We start from the raw sequence: 17718 nt of genomic DNA on the forward strand, positions 1-17718 counted from the left end.
AGAGAGAGACTAAGAGAGAGAGAGAGACTAAGAGAGAGAGAGAGACTAAGAGAGAGAGAGAGACTAAGAGAGAGAGAGAGACTAAGAGAGAGAGAGAGACTAAGAGAGAGAGAGAGAGACTAAGAGAGAGAGAGAGAGACTAAGAGAGAGAGAGAGACTAAGAGAGAGAGAGAGACTAAGAGAGAGAGAGAGACTAAGAGAGAGAGAGACTAAGAGAGAGAGAGACTAAGAGAGAGAGACTAAGAGAGAGAGAGAGACTAAGAGAGAGAGAGAGACTAAGAGAGAGAGACTGAGAGAGAGAGACTAAGAGAGAGAGAGAGAGACTAAGAGAGAGGGAGAGAGACTAAGAGAGAGGGAGAGAGAGACTAAGAGAGAGGGAGAGAGAGGGAGAGAGAAACTAATAGAGAGAAAGAGACTAAGAGACCCAACAACTTCATTTTTAAAAGGTACTAAACCAAAACCAGTAATAGTAAATAAAAATAAAAAAAGACTCAACTCGAGTGAATGCTAATAATTGATATGGCAATGAGCAATTATATATAAAATGGCGCAGTCTGTGAAAGTCTACGTTTTAAATACTTTATTGTAAACAATAAAGACCTTGTTTACGTTGGCGTTCGTATAGTGTCTGTATTCATTCTTCACCGATGTCTCTTCCCAGAATTGGATCAACATCTGTAAGGGGGAGGGTAGGCGTCACCCCACACGTTCAATTTCAAATTACCATGCCAGACGTTGAAGTACATTAATATGCTCCTCCCCCACCGTCCTGCGGGTCGGTCTCTACAAGAGCTTTCAATCTATCTATCATCAAAAGAGAAATATAATTTTTTCTTTTCTTGAAGCATAAGTTTCGTTTATTTGTATTTTTACCTGTTGCGAAAGAGAACAAACCAACACAAATTCGTAGTTTCTCAATGTATGGTCGTTTATTGTTTATAGTCAAGTGGGTTTCATTTTTAATTTCAAAGAGCTTGTGTATAGACTAATGCAACGGTTCTCAACCAGGGTCCACATGGACCCTATGGGTCCATGGAACATTTCTGGGGGTCCACAGGCAAAATATAACAAATTGGGAGTCCATGATATTTTGGGGGTCCACGAAGAAAATCAAATGAATGGTTTCTATTATTAAAAATGTAATTTCTGCTTTAATCTTGATTTGACGTGAAAAAAGCTGAAGTAGGTATTCAAATAGATTTCAAAAGATTTCCATAAAATTGCCTTAAAAGAAATTAAAAAAAAAAAAAAGTTTTCTTTTAAAAGTAAAGCTTAATTACATACTATTTTTTGTTTATTAAACCTCAGAAATTATATTCGTGAAAAACAGAATATTGTTTTATGACCAATATTTATGCGAAGGTTCACCAAGAGGAAAACAAGGGAAAACCAATAGACTAAACTGTGTATGGTCGTTTATTATCATTCAAACACGGTAGTGCTTGAATATATGGTGAAGTGGCAGTTTTAGTCATTTAGAACTGCTTTAAAGCTTCACCTCTCACTCATTTTTCAACCAAATTTCAAACAATTATTACAGTTTATAGATCACTTTCTCAGCTATATTGTGAAAAATATTTTTTTTTCAATTTTCGTTCAGTAAAACAAAAGTGATGAATTTTCTGGTGTCCAAAATCATAAAAATATGTAAGGAGATGAGCAACGTTTTTTATAACTGGTTTCCATAGCAACCACGTTGCTTAAGCGACTACTGTTGCTACTAATTCACTGCTGCCGCGAAAAGAGAAGTAACAGAGAATGAAAGCACGGAAGGGAGATAATTGGTGGATTTTATTGAAAGCAGACGAGTGCCATACATTGTTATTACATGTGTTTAGGGGGGCAAAAAATGAGACTGAAATTAAACAAAGAACAAGTGAATTTATTGGAAGCCTGGAAAAACCATGGATCACAATAGAAAAATGCAAGCATGATAAGTAATATGGTTAAGCTTAAACATGGAAAAGTAAGGGACTAGTTGTTAAAACTGGAAAAGAAAAGGACAAGATATTCCAGTGAAAATTATAAAAAGTTAAAACTTAAAATATTGCAGCATTAAGAATTTTTTTTAAATTCAATTCATAACATTATATAATCGATTCTTATGCTGCAATATTAGAAGTTAAAGATTTATTATGAGAGCTCCCAAATGAATAGCAATTGTCTGATATGAAGGGTTTTCCCAACATTGATCAAAGCTAATTGCTTCCAAGACATTCCTGGCAGAAAAGCCAGGCGGCCTACTTTGCTTTGATTAGTTTCACTTTATACGAAAAAGACAAACAACCATGCGAAAGGACGGAATGGAGGGAATTTTATAAAATAAAATCAAAATAAATGTAGAGATGACGTCCGTTCGCAAATCGTAGATATTATTATCTAGGGAGTATATAAAAAGTTCTTTAAAAATAGTAACCCTCTCAAGAACCCCCCCCATAAAAAGCCTTTATTTGATATACAAAAATGCACACAGCTTTTTTGTCATATATATATATATATATATATATATATATATATATATATATATTTCTGAATAAATTCATTGATATATATATATATATATATATATATATAACCATAATAATCACGACAGAAGTACTGCCGAAATTGACGAAATGCACCAGAAGCTCCTACGTATGTGCTCAAGATTGGTCAATATGAAGGAACTAATTCTCCATGACAACGCTCACACGCATGTTGCTCAACTGACCTTGTAGAAGCTGAACGAATTGGGCTACGAGAATCTGCCTCATCCACCATATTCAACAGACCTCTCGCCCATCGATTACCACTTTTCCAAGCATCTTGACAACTTCCTACGCGAAAAATGCTTCAAAAGCCGAGATGATACTGAATAGGCCTTCAATAACTTCATCACTTCCAAAACTCTGGATTTTTATGCTAATCGCATAAATAAACTGGTTTCTCTATGGCGAAAATATGTCGATTCTAATGGTTCTTATTTCGATTAACAGAGTTTATTATGAAAGGGGTTATGGTCTTTTGAAGTTGAACGTCAAAAAACAGTTTTGCATGAACCTAATACAACAAATACAAGAAATTCAGAATACTCCAAACGTATATATGGTCTGTTCCATTATATGGTTGTGAGTGCTGGACAACCAACATTGCGAGAAAAACATTAGAGGCAACTGAAACTTGGTTCATGAGAATTTTAAAAAGATCCTTAGCAGAAAAAATTGATTGAGCACTATCAACGACCCTTGTTTGAATTCAATGATTCTAATCTTTGGAATATTTTCAACCTGGAAAAAATACATTATATATGAAGAAAGTAAAAAATGACAATATAAAAATATATATTAATGCATATAGATATATTCGTTTATTCAATTAGAGGTGTAGGATAAGTAAAACTCTTTATACCATGGTATTTCAAAGCCTAATGCTTTTCATCAGAATAGGGAAGCTACATTCAGAGTGAAATAATGGGGCGTAAGAGGAAAATGGTAAGGTGTTGAAACTGTGGGGAGAGGAAAATGACAGAACTACAGTGATCTCTCTTTGATTGAGCACTATCAACGACCCTTGTTGGAATTCAATGATTCTGATCTTTTGAAGATTTTCAACCTGGAATATATATATATATATATATATATATATATATGATGAAAAAGAAATGAGCCATATTTGGATGTTATAAAATAAATAAGGCGATTAAAAGAATCATGAAATCTAATAAAACCCGAAGCATTTTTCGTCAGACAAACTTTTCAAGGATATATGTCTGAAAGAAGGAAAAGAAACTTTTTTTTTTGTAGAAATACTATTACTAGTATGCGAAAGGGATAGAAACGAAAGGTTTCTCTGCTTGCACAAAGTAGGGGGGGGGCTACAACTGATGGCAAGCGCCTCAAGGACACACAGGTGGAACTTAGTGTGCCCTCTGTGCAAAACAGAAAAATACTCTACAGAGAATGTAGAACCACAATCCTTTTTATCTACCAAGTTTCGTCCAATATATATATATATATATATATATATATATATATGCCAGAGGAATAAAATTTTATATTATCTGAATTATTCAAGCCAATGTTCTAATCTTGGATTAGAGCGTTATAAATGTTTAGACCAATTTTAAGTTCTTATCGCCCTAAGATGCATCTCGTCAAACTTGAGAAAAAGATTTCTGAGGAAGACCAAATGCACCCGAAAAGGTCGGAGGTTACATTGGGCAAAACTGTGAGAATAACATCCAAGAAAACAGTAGTCTAAAGAAATCATAAAGACAAATTTCTTCACACCATATTCCGAAAATCTTCGCATTCTTCAAGTCTTGTGTCACTATACTAATTGTTCTAACCCTTTGGCCAGAATTATGAGTGTTAATGGCACGCTGGCTCTGCTTAGTGCTCAGGAGGCCATCCTCTTAAGCATTACTTCCGTATTTCAGAGGTGCCAAAGGTGTTATTCCCCCCCACCCACCCACCCGCACACACTTATCTCTCCAACTACGTCAGATGTAGGTAAGAAGGCAAGGGTTGAAATACTTGGATCCGGGATGTGGAATGTCCGAACAACAGTCATCCATTAACACTAACCAAAAATGGATATTTTACATTTTAATTTAAAATCCATCGAACAGCTTTCATTAATAATGGCCGACATGAGCTTCCAGGTGCTGTATGTGCTCTTTGCTTATCTCGGCATGGTTTCCAATCGTTCTGGACTTCTCCTTGCCACTGGACTGAAGCAGTGCCGATTCAGGAGAGGTGTGGCTGGGGATTGCGAAACCCTTGCCACATAATTATATGCGCAGCTGTCCCTATGGGGATATCCTTCATCTTTCGAGACTGAACGGAGGCATCGATACATAAACACATTCAAATTAAAGTTGAACACGCATCTGACGAAGAGTTTGGTCTCGAAATATTATACAGAACTCTCATCAGACTATGCATACACAACTAAGAATATATGTAATAATAAATAATATATCTCAGAATTCGGAGGTGAATAGGAACACAGATTAATGAATCGTGTAGTATCGAGTCTTACAAAATATTTTTTAGGAGGTAATATTATATATATATATATATATATATATAAAAAAGGTGTTGATTTGTTACAGACACTTCGTATTGCCTTCTATTAACTTTAAATAAAAATTTAAAACATCAACATGTAGATACTAAAAAAACAAACTTAATATTAGGTTGGTGCAAAAATAATGTCGTTTTTTTGATGTTCAACATCAAGTCAAAAAACCTTTTTTTTTTGCACCAACCTAATATTTTAAATTCCATAATTGATATTTAAATATTTACTTAAAAACATCTCATTATGTAGTAGGTCGAACAGAAGAAAGTGTTGATCTATCTTTCTGTATCTATCCATCTTGATCTATCTAACTGGAGAAAGGGACAAGAGTAAAATGAAGAATGCTGATAAAAAAACCTGTCAAAATATGACAAAGCTAGATCAAAGACAAGTTTAGTATAAATATCTGATCAGCTGATCAGGTTAGCTGGACATCACATTGGAGTTGGAATTTGGACGTTGAGCAGAGCGGACGGTTTAACAGGTCGTCGTCCCCCCTCTTCACTGGGGAGAAGGTTGGTGTGTCTCAGAATAGAGACCTAGAATTAACCACGCAAACAAAGATATTCACTTTCCATTCTTCTGCAATCGACGCCTGGAAAGTGAATAAAAACTATATAAAACCAACCAGCGTGCTTGGAAATGAATGCATATTCCTTCAAACAGGTTCCAGCCTCCTCTCCAAGAACAAGATGAATTCCAGGTGGACCAAGATCAACGACGCATGAAATTAAGGTATGTCCAAAATACATGTATCACACACACACGCATGCACACACACACACACACACACACACACAAATATACAGCAACAACATAACTTAGGGTTCAAATAGTGAAGAATCACCAACAATAGACATTTAGTGACATGTATACACATCAGGATGCACCCTTCGTCCCAAGTACACACGTCGACATATGGTGCTATGGTACACATTACACAACACCCTTTTGAAACCCATAATATAGCATCAGTACTAGGATTTATACTAGAGTTTTGGAGCATAAAATGGAGTTGGTCTAGGGCATCACCAGATCTGTACATGCCACTGTGTTGAACGAAGATGAATAAGTGATCAGTTTTTTTTTCAGGCTAAGTAAAAAAAAAAAAAAAAAAAAAAGGTGGGGGTGGGTTAGGGTTGTGATATCTTTTGATGGATTGGATTTTGAAAAACTAACCTCTTCATAAAAGTTGATTTCCTGGATCGGTACATCACTTCCGTTATTGCAATAGTCCTTAAATAGTTGGTAACCTGGAAAATAACAAGACATTGTCAGACATTCAGAAAATACGCATAGATAATAAACATCTTACAGTTGTACTTATTATTTATATACTAGCAAGGAAACCCGACGTTGCTCAGGATTGAATGAGGATCAACGAATGTTCCACACTTCAAATAATTTTATTGTCACGGAAATCTGTGAAATCACCCATTTTTCAATCAAATAAATAAACTGTCTGCTCTAGTCGGAGACCCACAGTGGTACACTAAAACCACTCCCAGATACATAATGTATATTTGTGGGAAATTTCGAAAGAAAAAAAAAAAAATGGCCCAGCCATTTCAGAGTCCATAGGGAATTTTCTCACATAATATGCTTTTTTATTTTTAAGTAGATTAAAATCGTATTCCGGTGTTTATTCACAATTTAATTATTATGTACGAAATGTACACCGTTTCACAAATTTTCATCCTGAAAACGGACGTTTACACACACTTATTCCATCATGATTTCTATATATACGATTTATTCAAAAGAAATCTACATTCAATGAGTAAACTCATTTGCATATTACATTAAATAAAATCTATTTTAATAATTAGTTCAATTTTATTGTTTGTTGTAATAAAATCGTCTCGATTGTTCTATTTAGAAATATTATTTAAAATTGATTTATTTAATTTATATTTAATTTATATTTATTTTCAATTAGCAATAACAGTTGTGTTTAAAACCGGAAGTAAGCTTATTTATTTAAGCTATGAGAGTTACTTCACGTTTAGTTTTCATAGACCAAGGCGGAGGTGTTCCATGCTTTCCTAAATCCAACATGTTGTCACTTTTCGTAACAAGTTAGGATATTCGGTGTTTCTAAAATGGTATGTGACTAATCCCTTGTCCAGCAATGTTTTTACCGGGCAATACCTGATATATACAACTAGTATATATATAAATATATATAAGGTATGATAAAAAAGACTTTAAAAAATCATAAATTAAATTCATATAAGATATATATAAATATATACAGGGTGGTCTCTAGAAAAACAGGGAAATTTGAAGGTCAGTTTAGATCATGAATAAAATGCATGATTGCTATTTTTTGATTTGTGCCGTGTGAGTGTTGTAAAAATAAATCGTTGTTTGATACTGCAGTGAAGTGCACGGACGCCATTTTGAGTATCTATGAGTATAATATAACATTTGTCTTTTGAAAACTTTGTAAAAATTAATCGTTGTTTGATACTGCAGTGAAGTGCACGGACGCCATTTTGAGTATCTATGAGTATAATATAACATTTGTCTTTTGAAAACTTTGTAAAAATAAATCGTTGTTTGATACTGCAGTGAAGTGCACGGACGCCATTTTGAGTATCTATGAGTATAATATAACATTTGTCTTTTGAAAACTTTGTAAAAATTAATCGTTGTTTGACAAATTTCCTGCGACCACTGTGTGTGTGTGTGTGTGTGTGTGTGTGTGTGTGTGTGTGTGTGTGTGTATATATATATATATATATATATATATATATATATATATACACCTATTATATCTATAAAAGTGAACGTGTCTGTCTGTGTGTACATTTCCCTACGCAATAACTCTGTCAATTTTTAGTCTATAGACTCGAAATTTGAAATACCGGGTACTGAGATTTGGGAAAATCGATGTGACGGGTGTCAGCCAGAAATTTGGCTGTTAAGGGGTCAAATTTCAACGATTTTACCTTTAAGAACTCTACCAAACTCATCCGACAATTTTGGGTCTAGACACTTGAAATTTTAGATATAGGTTCCTTGAACCTGGATCTAACTTAATAAAGTGATTTGAGCCCGAAACTATAAATTTTAAGGGGTCAAAGTTTTAAAAAATTAACCATTTCTTTTGTTTTTTTGCTTTTTTTGCACAGCATACACCTCCAAACACCCGAGCAACGCCGGGCACCCCTGCTAGTATATATGTACACATACATACCTACACACATTAATTTTTTTTTTTTTTACCAAAATTTAAATATCAAAATTCTGGTAATGTTCATATACCAATAATAAAATCAAAGTCAAAATCAATTGATTCAATTATTTAAGCTTCATGCTTATCAGTTTTTATAATCGAACATTCATATATTTTCTCAAAAAAACACAAAATATAAAATGAGAACATCATATTGTGTATTTTCTTGTGTGTTACAATTGTTTCATAACCATTTGGGCAGTTTTAAATATTATATTATTTAAAAATATTCCAAAATAGCTACTCTTCAGACGGCAAAATACACTAGTGATACATATATGAATATACTCAATCTCTATTTTAAGAGATCAAGCAGTTGGACCTACCTCTCGATCACTCCTATATTTACTTTTCATTTTTTTTTTTCGATTGCCTTCAAATTTTCAAACACTTAAAATAGAGATTATAAATGTATTCATATATAATGAGAAATCAATTTAAGATTTTTCAGAGTGTTTACACACAAAAAAAAAAAAGTTATCTAAAATACCTTATTTTTTATTAACTGACAGGTTTTAATTTCATTTTTACTTTTAAAATCATTAAAAGTAATCGATTTGCATCAAAAGAATGTTCCAAATTTATTTTGCATGTCAAAATGGTTTTTAGTGCATAAGAGATTAAAACAATGTTAAAAGAATGTTTGATAAAAAAAAAACAAGTGACGAGGAAAAAGGACATTAAGAGAAACATCCCAATAGTGTATAAGGAGAAAGGATTGAAACGGGGGGGGGGGGGGGGGGCTTCCGAGTTCATCTATAAATATAAAAGCAAAAATGTGTGTGTGTATGTTCTTCGCTTTTTGTGTATGTCCGCAATTTTCACCGGGCTTTTCGGTCGGCTCACTCCTTAAAATTTTTATATGCTGTCTAAAAAATAATATCTACGAGTTACGAACAGGGGTCGCGTGTGTATTTAATTTGCCCGACTTTCACGTACTATTTTTTTCCAGATTTTTAGATCGACGCGTGTTTCTTTCGCTTTTCGGTATAAAAAAGCGAAACTGGATTCGAACCAACAGTTCCCACAGCCCCCGTGCCATGCTTGGCCTTTTGTAGTATCTGTTCTGGCAATTACTGCAATCAAAGACCATATGTGGGGGACAACCCCACATATAAGACCATTGCTCTTGTAGCAATCAGTTATTGGTCCATGTATGGGAAACCCTTCATACCAATTATCACTATCCAGCTCCCCTACTCCCCAGGAACTAGTCCCCCATTTCCCCAATCTCTCCACATTAAAAAACGGCCTTGTGCCTAATTTGCTCATTGGGGAAGCAAATAAATACAAGTTCCTGGCCCACGGAAAGCCATGTAAATGTGTGGTAAATGCCGGCTTTTCATCGTCATCTGACAATTGCTTTCATCTGGACACTTCCCTAATAAACGGGGGAGCTGGTTTTCCCCAAAGTTGGGTAAAAACAAACAAACCGAATTTTGACCTCATTAAAAACTGTCCCGCAGAAAATATTAACTGGCCTCTATTTGATCTCATTAAGTCATTAAGTGTGGGCACCTGTCAATTCTCTTCCTACTTAAATAAATTCAAACGTCTTTCAGGAATTCTTTCTTGCTGGCCGAGCGGTTAACGTGTCATGTTTTTTTTCACATTTTATTTTCCAACTTCGCCTCATGGCGATCCTACCTACCACAACTTTTTTAAACCCCCCCCCCCCGCGTTTCTTTTTGATTTAAGAGCACACACACCTCAAAACACCCGGGCAACGCCGGGTACCCCCGCTAGTCTATAATATAAATCTCACCTTTGTTTAAATGTATGTATGTATGTATGAATGTATGTATGTTTTTTTGCCTAAAACTTTTGACGGAAGCAACGGATTTTCACAAGATCAGTATTGTTTGGAAGCTCGACCCTTCAGACGACAAATAACATAAATTGCGTCACCCTCAATATTTCTTTTGACATTCTTTTCCTCCTTCTCACTGCAGGTTCGAGCCTGCCTACCTGCCTACTACCACTTTTTCTATTTTTTTTTTTTTTGTTCAACACACACTTTCAAACACCCGAGCAATGCCAGGCACCCAGGCTAGTTCTTTCATGAATCAAAGGACTTCTACTTCTACCTCCCCCACTATTATGAATCGTTTGAAGTATAACAAAACTTTTTCAGATAGACGGAGGTGGAGGATGAGAAGTAAAACGAGATGAAGAAAGAAAAAAAGACAACGGACAAAAGATAAAGCAAAAGAGATGAGAAAGAGAAATAAAATTGGGTTATAGCAAAAATTCACTTTTTATTGAAAAAAATAAAATTCTGATTTTTTTTCGAATTACAATAAGAAAAAAAAAATGTAATTCCACCAAAATGTCGGGAAATTACCATTCATAATGTATACAGAAAATAAATTTTTCATTGTAAAGAATAGACACTTCTACACTACTAGGATGAAATTTAGAGATCGTAAAACTGAGTTTCACACGAAAACAATGGTATCTACGTATTCCTTGTATTTTTAAGATTATATCCAAAAATTATGAAAATCGATAAGGTAGAAAACTATTAAAGAAAATAAAAATAGAATTTGACGAAAACCATTGTAAGACACAGGAGAGTTCAAAAGAGCAGTAATTTTCCATTTCGATTTAAACAAGAAAGCGGAAAATTTCCACCGGCTAACACGATTAAAGTTGTTTTGTTTAATAATTCAGTAATATTTGGGTAATTTTGACTGCATAATTTGGATGCAGTCATTGTAACGTATTAGAATTGAAAAATAATCAGTTGAAACCAGTTTTTATCTGAAAACTCCATTCATCAACTACAAAATCTCGTCCCAATTCTGTAGAAATACCAACAATTATCATATTCAATTAAACATGAGTTATCTTCCTTGTTAACTATTTATTGCTAAGTGATTTTTAAAAAAATGTTTTATATCAGCAGTTGACTGAGCAACACTAATTTTTAAAATAATTTAACATTATTGCATTGGTAATAACAGAGTACAATAAAAAAAATCTCAAATGGACGGCTCAAGCAATTTAAGTAGAAATATACTTTTTCTGGATTTAAAATATAAATACAGAATTCTGTTAAAAAGCAGAAGTCAAATCTCTGCTTTTAAACATTCCAAACTCTAACCAGACAGACCAAGTAAGACAATATTCCAAACTCGAGCCAGACAGACCAAGTAAGACAATATTCCAAACTCGAGCCAGACAGACCAAGTAAGACAATATTCCAAACTCGAGCCAGACAGACCAAGTAAGACAATATTCCAAACTCGAGCCAGACAGACCAAGTAAGACAATATTCCAAACTCGAGCCAGACAGACCAAGTAAGACAATATTCCAAACTCGAGCCAGACAGACCAAGTAAGACAATATTCCAAACTCGAGCCAGACAGACCAAGTAAGACAATATTCCAAACTCGAGCCAGACAGACCAAGTAAGACAATATTCCAAACTCGAGCCAGACAGACCAAGTAAGACAATATTCCAAACTCGAGCCAGACAGACCAAGTAAGACAATATTCCAAACTCGAGCCAGACAGACCAAGTAAGACAATATTCCAAACTCGAGCCAGACAGACCAAGTAAGACAATATTCCAAACTCGAGCCAGACAGACCAAGTAAGACAATATTCCAAACTCGAGCCAGACAGACCAAGTAAGACAATATTCCAAACTCGAGCCAGACAGACCAAGTAAGACAATATTCCAAACTCGATCCAGACAGACCAAGTAAGACAATATTCCAAACTCGATCCAGACAGACCAAGTAAGACAATATTCCACTCAAGCTAGACAGACCAAGTAAGACAATATTCCAAACTCTAGCCAGACAACCCAAGTAAGACAATATTCAAAACTAGAGTCAGACAGACCAAGTAAAATATTCCAAACGTAACCTAGACAGACTAAGTAAGACAATGTTAATAGCTATTGTCACGCTCATAAATTTCTATGTAGTTATTAAAATATTAAGATGTATTTAAAAAAAAAAAAAGAAAAAAAAAAGTAAACATTATCGTCTCATTTCCAAATAGGGAAGTTCCATGTAGCATAACGGTAATTTTGGCCGACAGAAAAACAGCAGAGTCCGACTATTACGCAATACTACGTACAGATCATATTCAGCATGATAGGGGGAAAAAAAATCAATAAATCCTAAACAGCATTGCACGAACTAATGCATAGTGGGGTGGGTGAGGGGGAGGGGAGAACTTTTCTTACCATAAATAGGCATCGTTCTGAACAACCTATGAGAATCAGAGAGATTTGGTATCCATCACTTTCTAATGATTTCTGGGTAAAGAATAACCGAAAGCGGTTGTCAGGTAAGACATTTAAACCATGAGAAACAAGCAAGCAAACAAAGAAGCAGTGACCAGGGTTGTTAGGATCAAAGTGTAGTTCCAGTTAGGTCTCCCAAGTATTACCTCCTTTTCAGATAGTGATTTTTCTCACCTGCCGCTCTTCCAAAAAGTTAATTAGGCAAGTGGAAGAAGTGTATCGCTTTTTGATTACTAATGTCATTTTTTTTAATTTACTTGGAAAAAATTATGCTCAACACCCCCACCCCACCCCAATTCTTCGAGCATTATGTTAAATGATATTATCAACTACCATTAGCAATAATACTAACTAGCGGACCTGTGGAAATTCCACAGGGGACTCATTCACATGTAATATATTGATGTTGGCATTCTGTAGATGTTCTGTGTAAATGTAGATGCCCTGATATTATTGTAGCTCTTTTGTTAAAACTGCAAAAGTATTTATCCAAGCTAGCAGGGGCCGGCATATCCCGGTCATAAAGTACACTTAAATATATCTTAATTCTTGCAGATTTCGTATATATTATTATAGAGTTAATGTTATATCAATTTTTATATATTATAAAGTTGCGATTTCAAAAATAAGAAAATATATCCATATGACTTGACTGCATCAGCTGGAATCGAAACTGAAACAAAAACTTATGAAACAATGTATGTGTGTATATGTGTGTATATATATATATATATATATATATATATATATATATATATACTAGCAAAAGTACCCGTTGTTGACTGAGTTCAAAAACAGCCTACAGAAAATGGACCGATTTATGAAAGTATGATAGGTTATGAAAAGGAAGGGTTGTAAAGAGATAGCTTCGAATTTGGGGGTATCAAAACCAAAGCAAAATATGATGAATGTAAAAATAAAATAGATAAACCCCATATTTTATTATACCATACCTGTTCACACTGAAACACTTATCACAATATTCTGTGGATCTATATTAAAAAACCTTGTTAAACTTTGTGACATATTTCCATTCTATGGAGGTCAGGCGCGAACGAACACCCAATAATTTTATTATACCATATTTCTTCAAACTGAAACATAATTATCAAAGTATACTTAAATAGATAGATATGAAAAGTCTTTATTAAAGTTTGTGCCTATTTCCATTCTATGGAGGCCAGGCGCGAACGCAGACCCCACAATTTTATTATACCATCCCTATTTAAGTTAAAACATACTTATCAAAGTATTCTTATGTACATCTATATCAAAAACACTTGTAAACGTTTTTTTTTTAATTCTTTATTTCCATACTTTGTGGACCAGGCGCGAATGCAGACCCCACAATTTTAATGAATCACCATTCTGCTAGATCAAACATAACCATTCCTGTGTCTCGATACATCTATCATTATATGTAATCAGTTTTTTTTTAAAATAGTCAACCATATAGGAGACTATTCGTGACTAGACACACACAGACATTCAGCTTTATATATATATATATATATATGATTAGTTTTTTTGGAAAAAGAATTCCAGCAGAGTGCTCAATTAAAAGGAAAATCCAAATTTTAAGAGCGTACTTATATTTTGTGTACAGAAAGTTGTTAGTTGTCTCAACTAACAACTTTCTGTACACAAAATATATATATATATATATATATATATATATATATATATATATATATATATAACTTGAGTTCCTTTAGCTATAATTGAAACCAAAACTTACGAAGAATTTTTGGTAAAATTATTTATTACAAGGAATGAAGTCCATAACAATTAAATGACAGTCACTCAGATGTAAGTGTGGCACACAAAATAAATAACACGCTATCCTATTAATATATAGATAATGCTTTGTAAACACAAATGGAGTAGTCCAGTAGTTGTCACTGTTTATATGAGTCGTGTCCAAAAGTCACACCGTCCAAATGGATCAGAGGGGATTGCAAACCGCATTGTTTAACTTGATCTGAAAGTTTCATCTCTCTTGCAGCTATTTACGGTGCAAAACTAAGAAAGTAACCCCTGTCATGAACGTGCGGCAGAAGCAGAGATGTATCATTGAAATCCTGGCAAAAGTGCATCGAGAATGATGATGCTTATGTAGAAAAAGCAATTTTGGAGCACAAAAGGTTGTTCGTTTTCATGGAACCATTCACGTCTTCGTAGCTCTTCAACTTTTTGAGTTACAAAAAGAAAAGAAAAAAAGCATGTATATGAGCACTGGCATATCACTTGTTGATAGCTGAATGGTTAGAATTCCCAACTGTTAACTAGACGATACATTGGATCCTTGTTTCAAGCAAGTGTTGTTTAGCCAAACTAAAAAGCTATGCTACTGTGAAATAGCAAGTGGATAATTAATATATATTAGTGATGGGACGATTCCAATATTTTTCCCAATTCCGATACAATAACCGATTCCGATTCTTTACAAATCTCTAAATATTTAACTATAGAGTTGTTATTTTCCTGATTCCTATAAAAAACACATGTTAAATGTGCGGATATTTTCCTAAACATAAATTTACACTTGTTGGGGATGATCTATCAATTTTAGCTTTATTTGTATTTTAAAATCAATAAATTTTTTTTATTTTATCATTATTACCAGCAATGGAAGATTTTTCCTGTTCTATTAAATAATTATGGAGTGTGAAATTCCAATTGTGTGCACTTTGTGCAGTTTTCGAATCCTTAGATATCCCAGAAATTTTACCTGCCACAATTCGAATTTAGATTCCGATCCGTCAAAGAAAAGATGGTGGCTGGGCCCATAACCTGTTAAGTTTTGAGACATTGTGTTGAACAAAGATGGCGGCGTAGTTCAGATCAGTAACCAAGATGGCAACCAAGAATCAAATGCGGTCCGTAACGTAGTAAACGGCGAACTGATCGAATCCAAAATTCAACAATTTTTATAATAATTTTGGGACGTTTTCATTGGTTGTTTAGCACAGCTGTTGGTTATAAAAATGATTGGCGAATCCATTCGTCTCATACCCCCATTACAAGTCAAAAACATTTTACAGTTTTTAAATAAAATTAAATAAAAAACGACACTTAAAATTATTTTGACAACGGAAAACAGGCACCAATTTTTTCAATATCGATTCCCCCAAATTTGTCAATTTTTCGGACCCTGATTCACTGCTCCAACACTAATATATACACACACACATTATATATATATATACACACACACACATATACATACACTATCCATTCACATGAAATCACCTTTTTCTTCACCCTATTCCCTCTGCTTCACTTTTTGTTATCAAGTAAGATCTTTGACTTACTTGTAATTTCATCAAATTACTTTTGCAAGCAAAATCCGATCCCGCATTTTGCTAAATCCTACCCTCTGATGAGAAGGAAAGCATTTCTTCGAAACTCCGCGGATTAAGGACTATCCACTTATTTAATGTTTCCTTTTCAAATTAAATATGTTTTTAACTCTTTTTCAAAGTTTTTTTTAACATGTTTTATTAACTATTTGCTTTATATATATATATATATATATATATATATACACACACACACATATACACTTGAGCAGAATGTTAAGAAACTAGTCCGTAAAAAAAAAAAAAATTGATGGTAAGAGAAACAAAAGTTGTCTGCTCTTCAATGAAACATGTGCATATATATATATATATATATATATATATGATACTTGTACAGTTTAATCAAGACATTAAAAAAATGAAAATATCGAAAAAAGTTTATATTGTACATATCCGTTATGGAACGAAGTCCTCAAAAAAAAAAAAAAAAAAAAAAAATTTTTTTCATTAAGTTTCTTTTTTACAGCGAAAAAACTATTTTTTATGATACAGAGTAAAAGGTTCGATTTTTAGGAAGAAAAGCTAGTATTAAAGATGGGGGGGGGGAGGGGTGCCGGCGCTTTAACTGGAGTTATCTCCCTGTGGCATGTTCAAAAATTTTCAAGATGACCAACTTTAACGCGCTCTCATAAAAACATGTTTTTCCACTGTAAAAAAAAAAAAAAATACTTGATCAAATTAAGTGAAATTTTTTTCCGGAGATCTTCAGTCCAAAACGGATACGTACAATATAACCTTTTTTTTTTTTTTTTTTTTTTTGATATTTTCATTTTTTTAATGTTTTGATTAACCTGTACAAATACCATATATAATATGTGTAATATGTGTAATAAGTGTAATAGACAGGGTCTAAATGAGCAAAGTCTCAGTAAATATATTTAAAAAGGTGCTGTGCTCGGAGTACTACACTTATAAGCTCAATAGGTGTAATTACCTAAAGCTATATAAATAGAAAGGGTGAGAGATTAATAATTGTGAAATTATCAATTAAGTTTTCATAGGCGGAAACATAACAGAATCAAATTTATATGTACGATCGTTTCGGAGACGATATCCTTTTATTCATTTGATATTTACGAATAAAACCATCTGGAAATAAGTAAAATATTTCCGGATATCATCTGAATAAAGAGTGGGGGGCATATATTGATAGTGGTTTCAACTAAAAGATTGTTTCTCATCAATGTTTGGCGAAGGGGGACCATAGATTGGAGCTCAGACGAGCACTTGCCATGAAAATAACGATAAAACAGAATCACATTTGCAGAAAAGATAATGAAACAAGTTTGAAAGGATATTTAGATATTAAAAAAAAAAAAACTTGTAAATTCTTAATTTAAGGTATTTTAATATACTATAAGCCCCGTCAAGATTAAAGGAGAACCGTGTCTGGGAAATAAAAAGAACAAAAAGGCAGTCAACTATCGAATATACAACATTCACAACTTCTGGTCATTTAAACACTCTCTGAATGCTTAACTGTTATGCCTGCATTCGGCATTTATAGGTGTTTAATTTCCTTTAATTGTCGTGTTAATTGATGCTGGCCTAGGGGTTACGTCTTTATAGTTGGGTTTGAATCACCTGACCAGCAATAATTATCATTTCCTGCATTGAGGATTGCGAAAGCACAAAACGCTAGTGTCTGTCAGGGCTCTATATTGGCGAGCGAAACGGTCGCATTTGCGAGTGATTTTTCCAAGTGGGGACTAGAAATAATGAAACGCTTATCTTTTGACGATTGTGTTTTTTTTTCCTACAATTTTCCCGAGTGAAAAAAGTTTTTTCA

The 17718-nt window shown here is 33.8% G+C and overlaps 1 protein-coding gene across 1 annotated transcript in view; it reads right to left on the minus strand.

Moving 5' to 3' along the window:
• The window catches only part of LOC145261074 (G protein-coupled receptor kinase 3-like), a gene marked incomplete in the record, with an annotated part of 298219 nt that overhangs the window by 209163 nt on the left and 71338 nt on the right, over positions 1-17718 (minus strand). Inside the window, 1 exon segment of the mRNA XM_080119245.1 lies at positions 6244-6317. Coding sequence (XP_079975371.1) covers positions 6244-6317 — 74 coding nt within the window.

Source organism: Euprymna scolopes, chromosome 37 (assembly GCF_053919585.1).
Source record: "Euprymna scolopes isolate OS-2025 chromosome 37, ASM5391958v1, whole genome shotgun sequence".
NCBI classification, from domain to species: Eukaryota; Metazoa; Mollusca; class Cephalopoda; order Sepiida; family Sepiolidae; genus Euprymna; species Euprymna scolopes.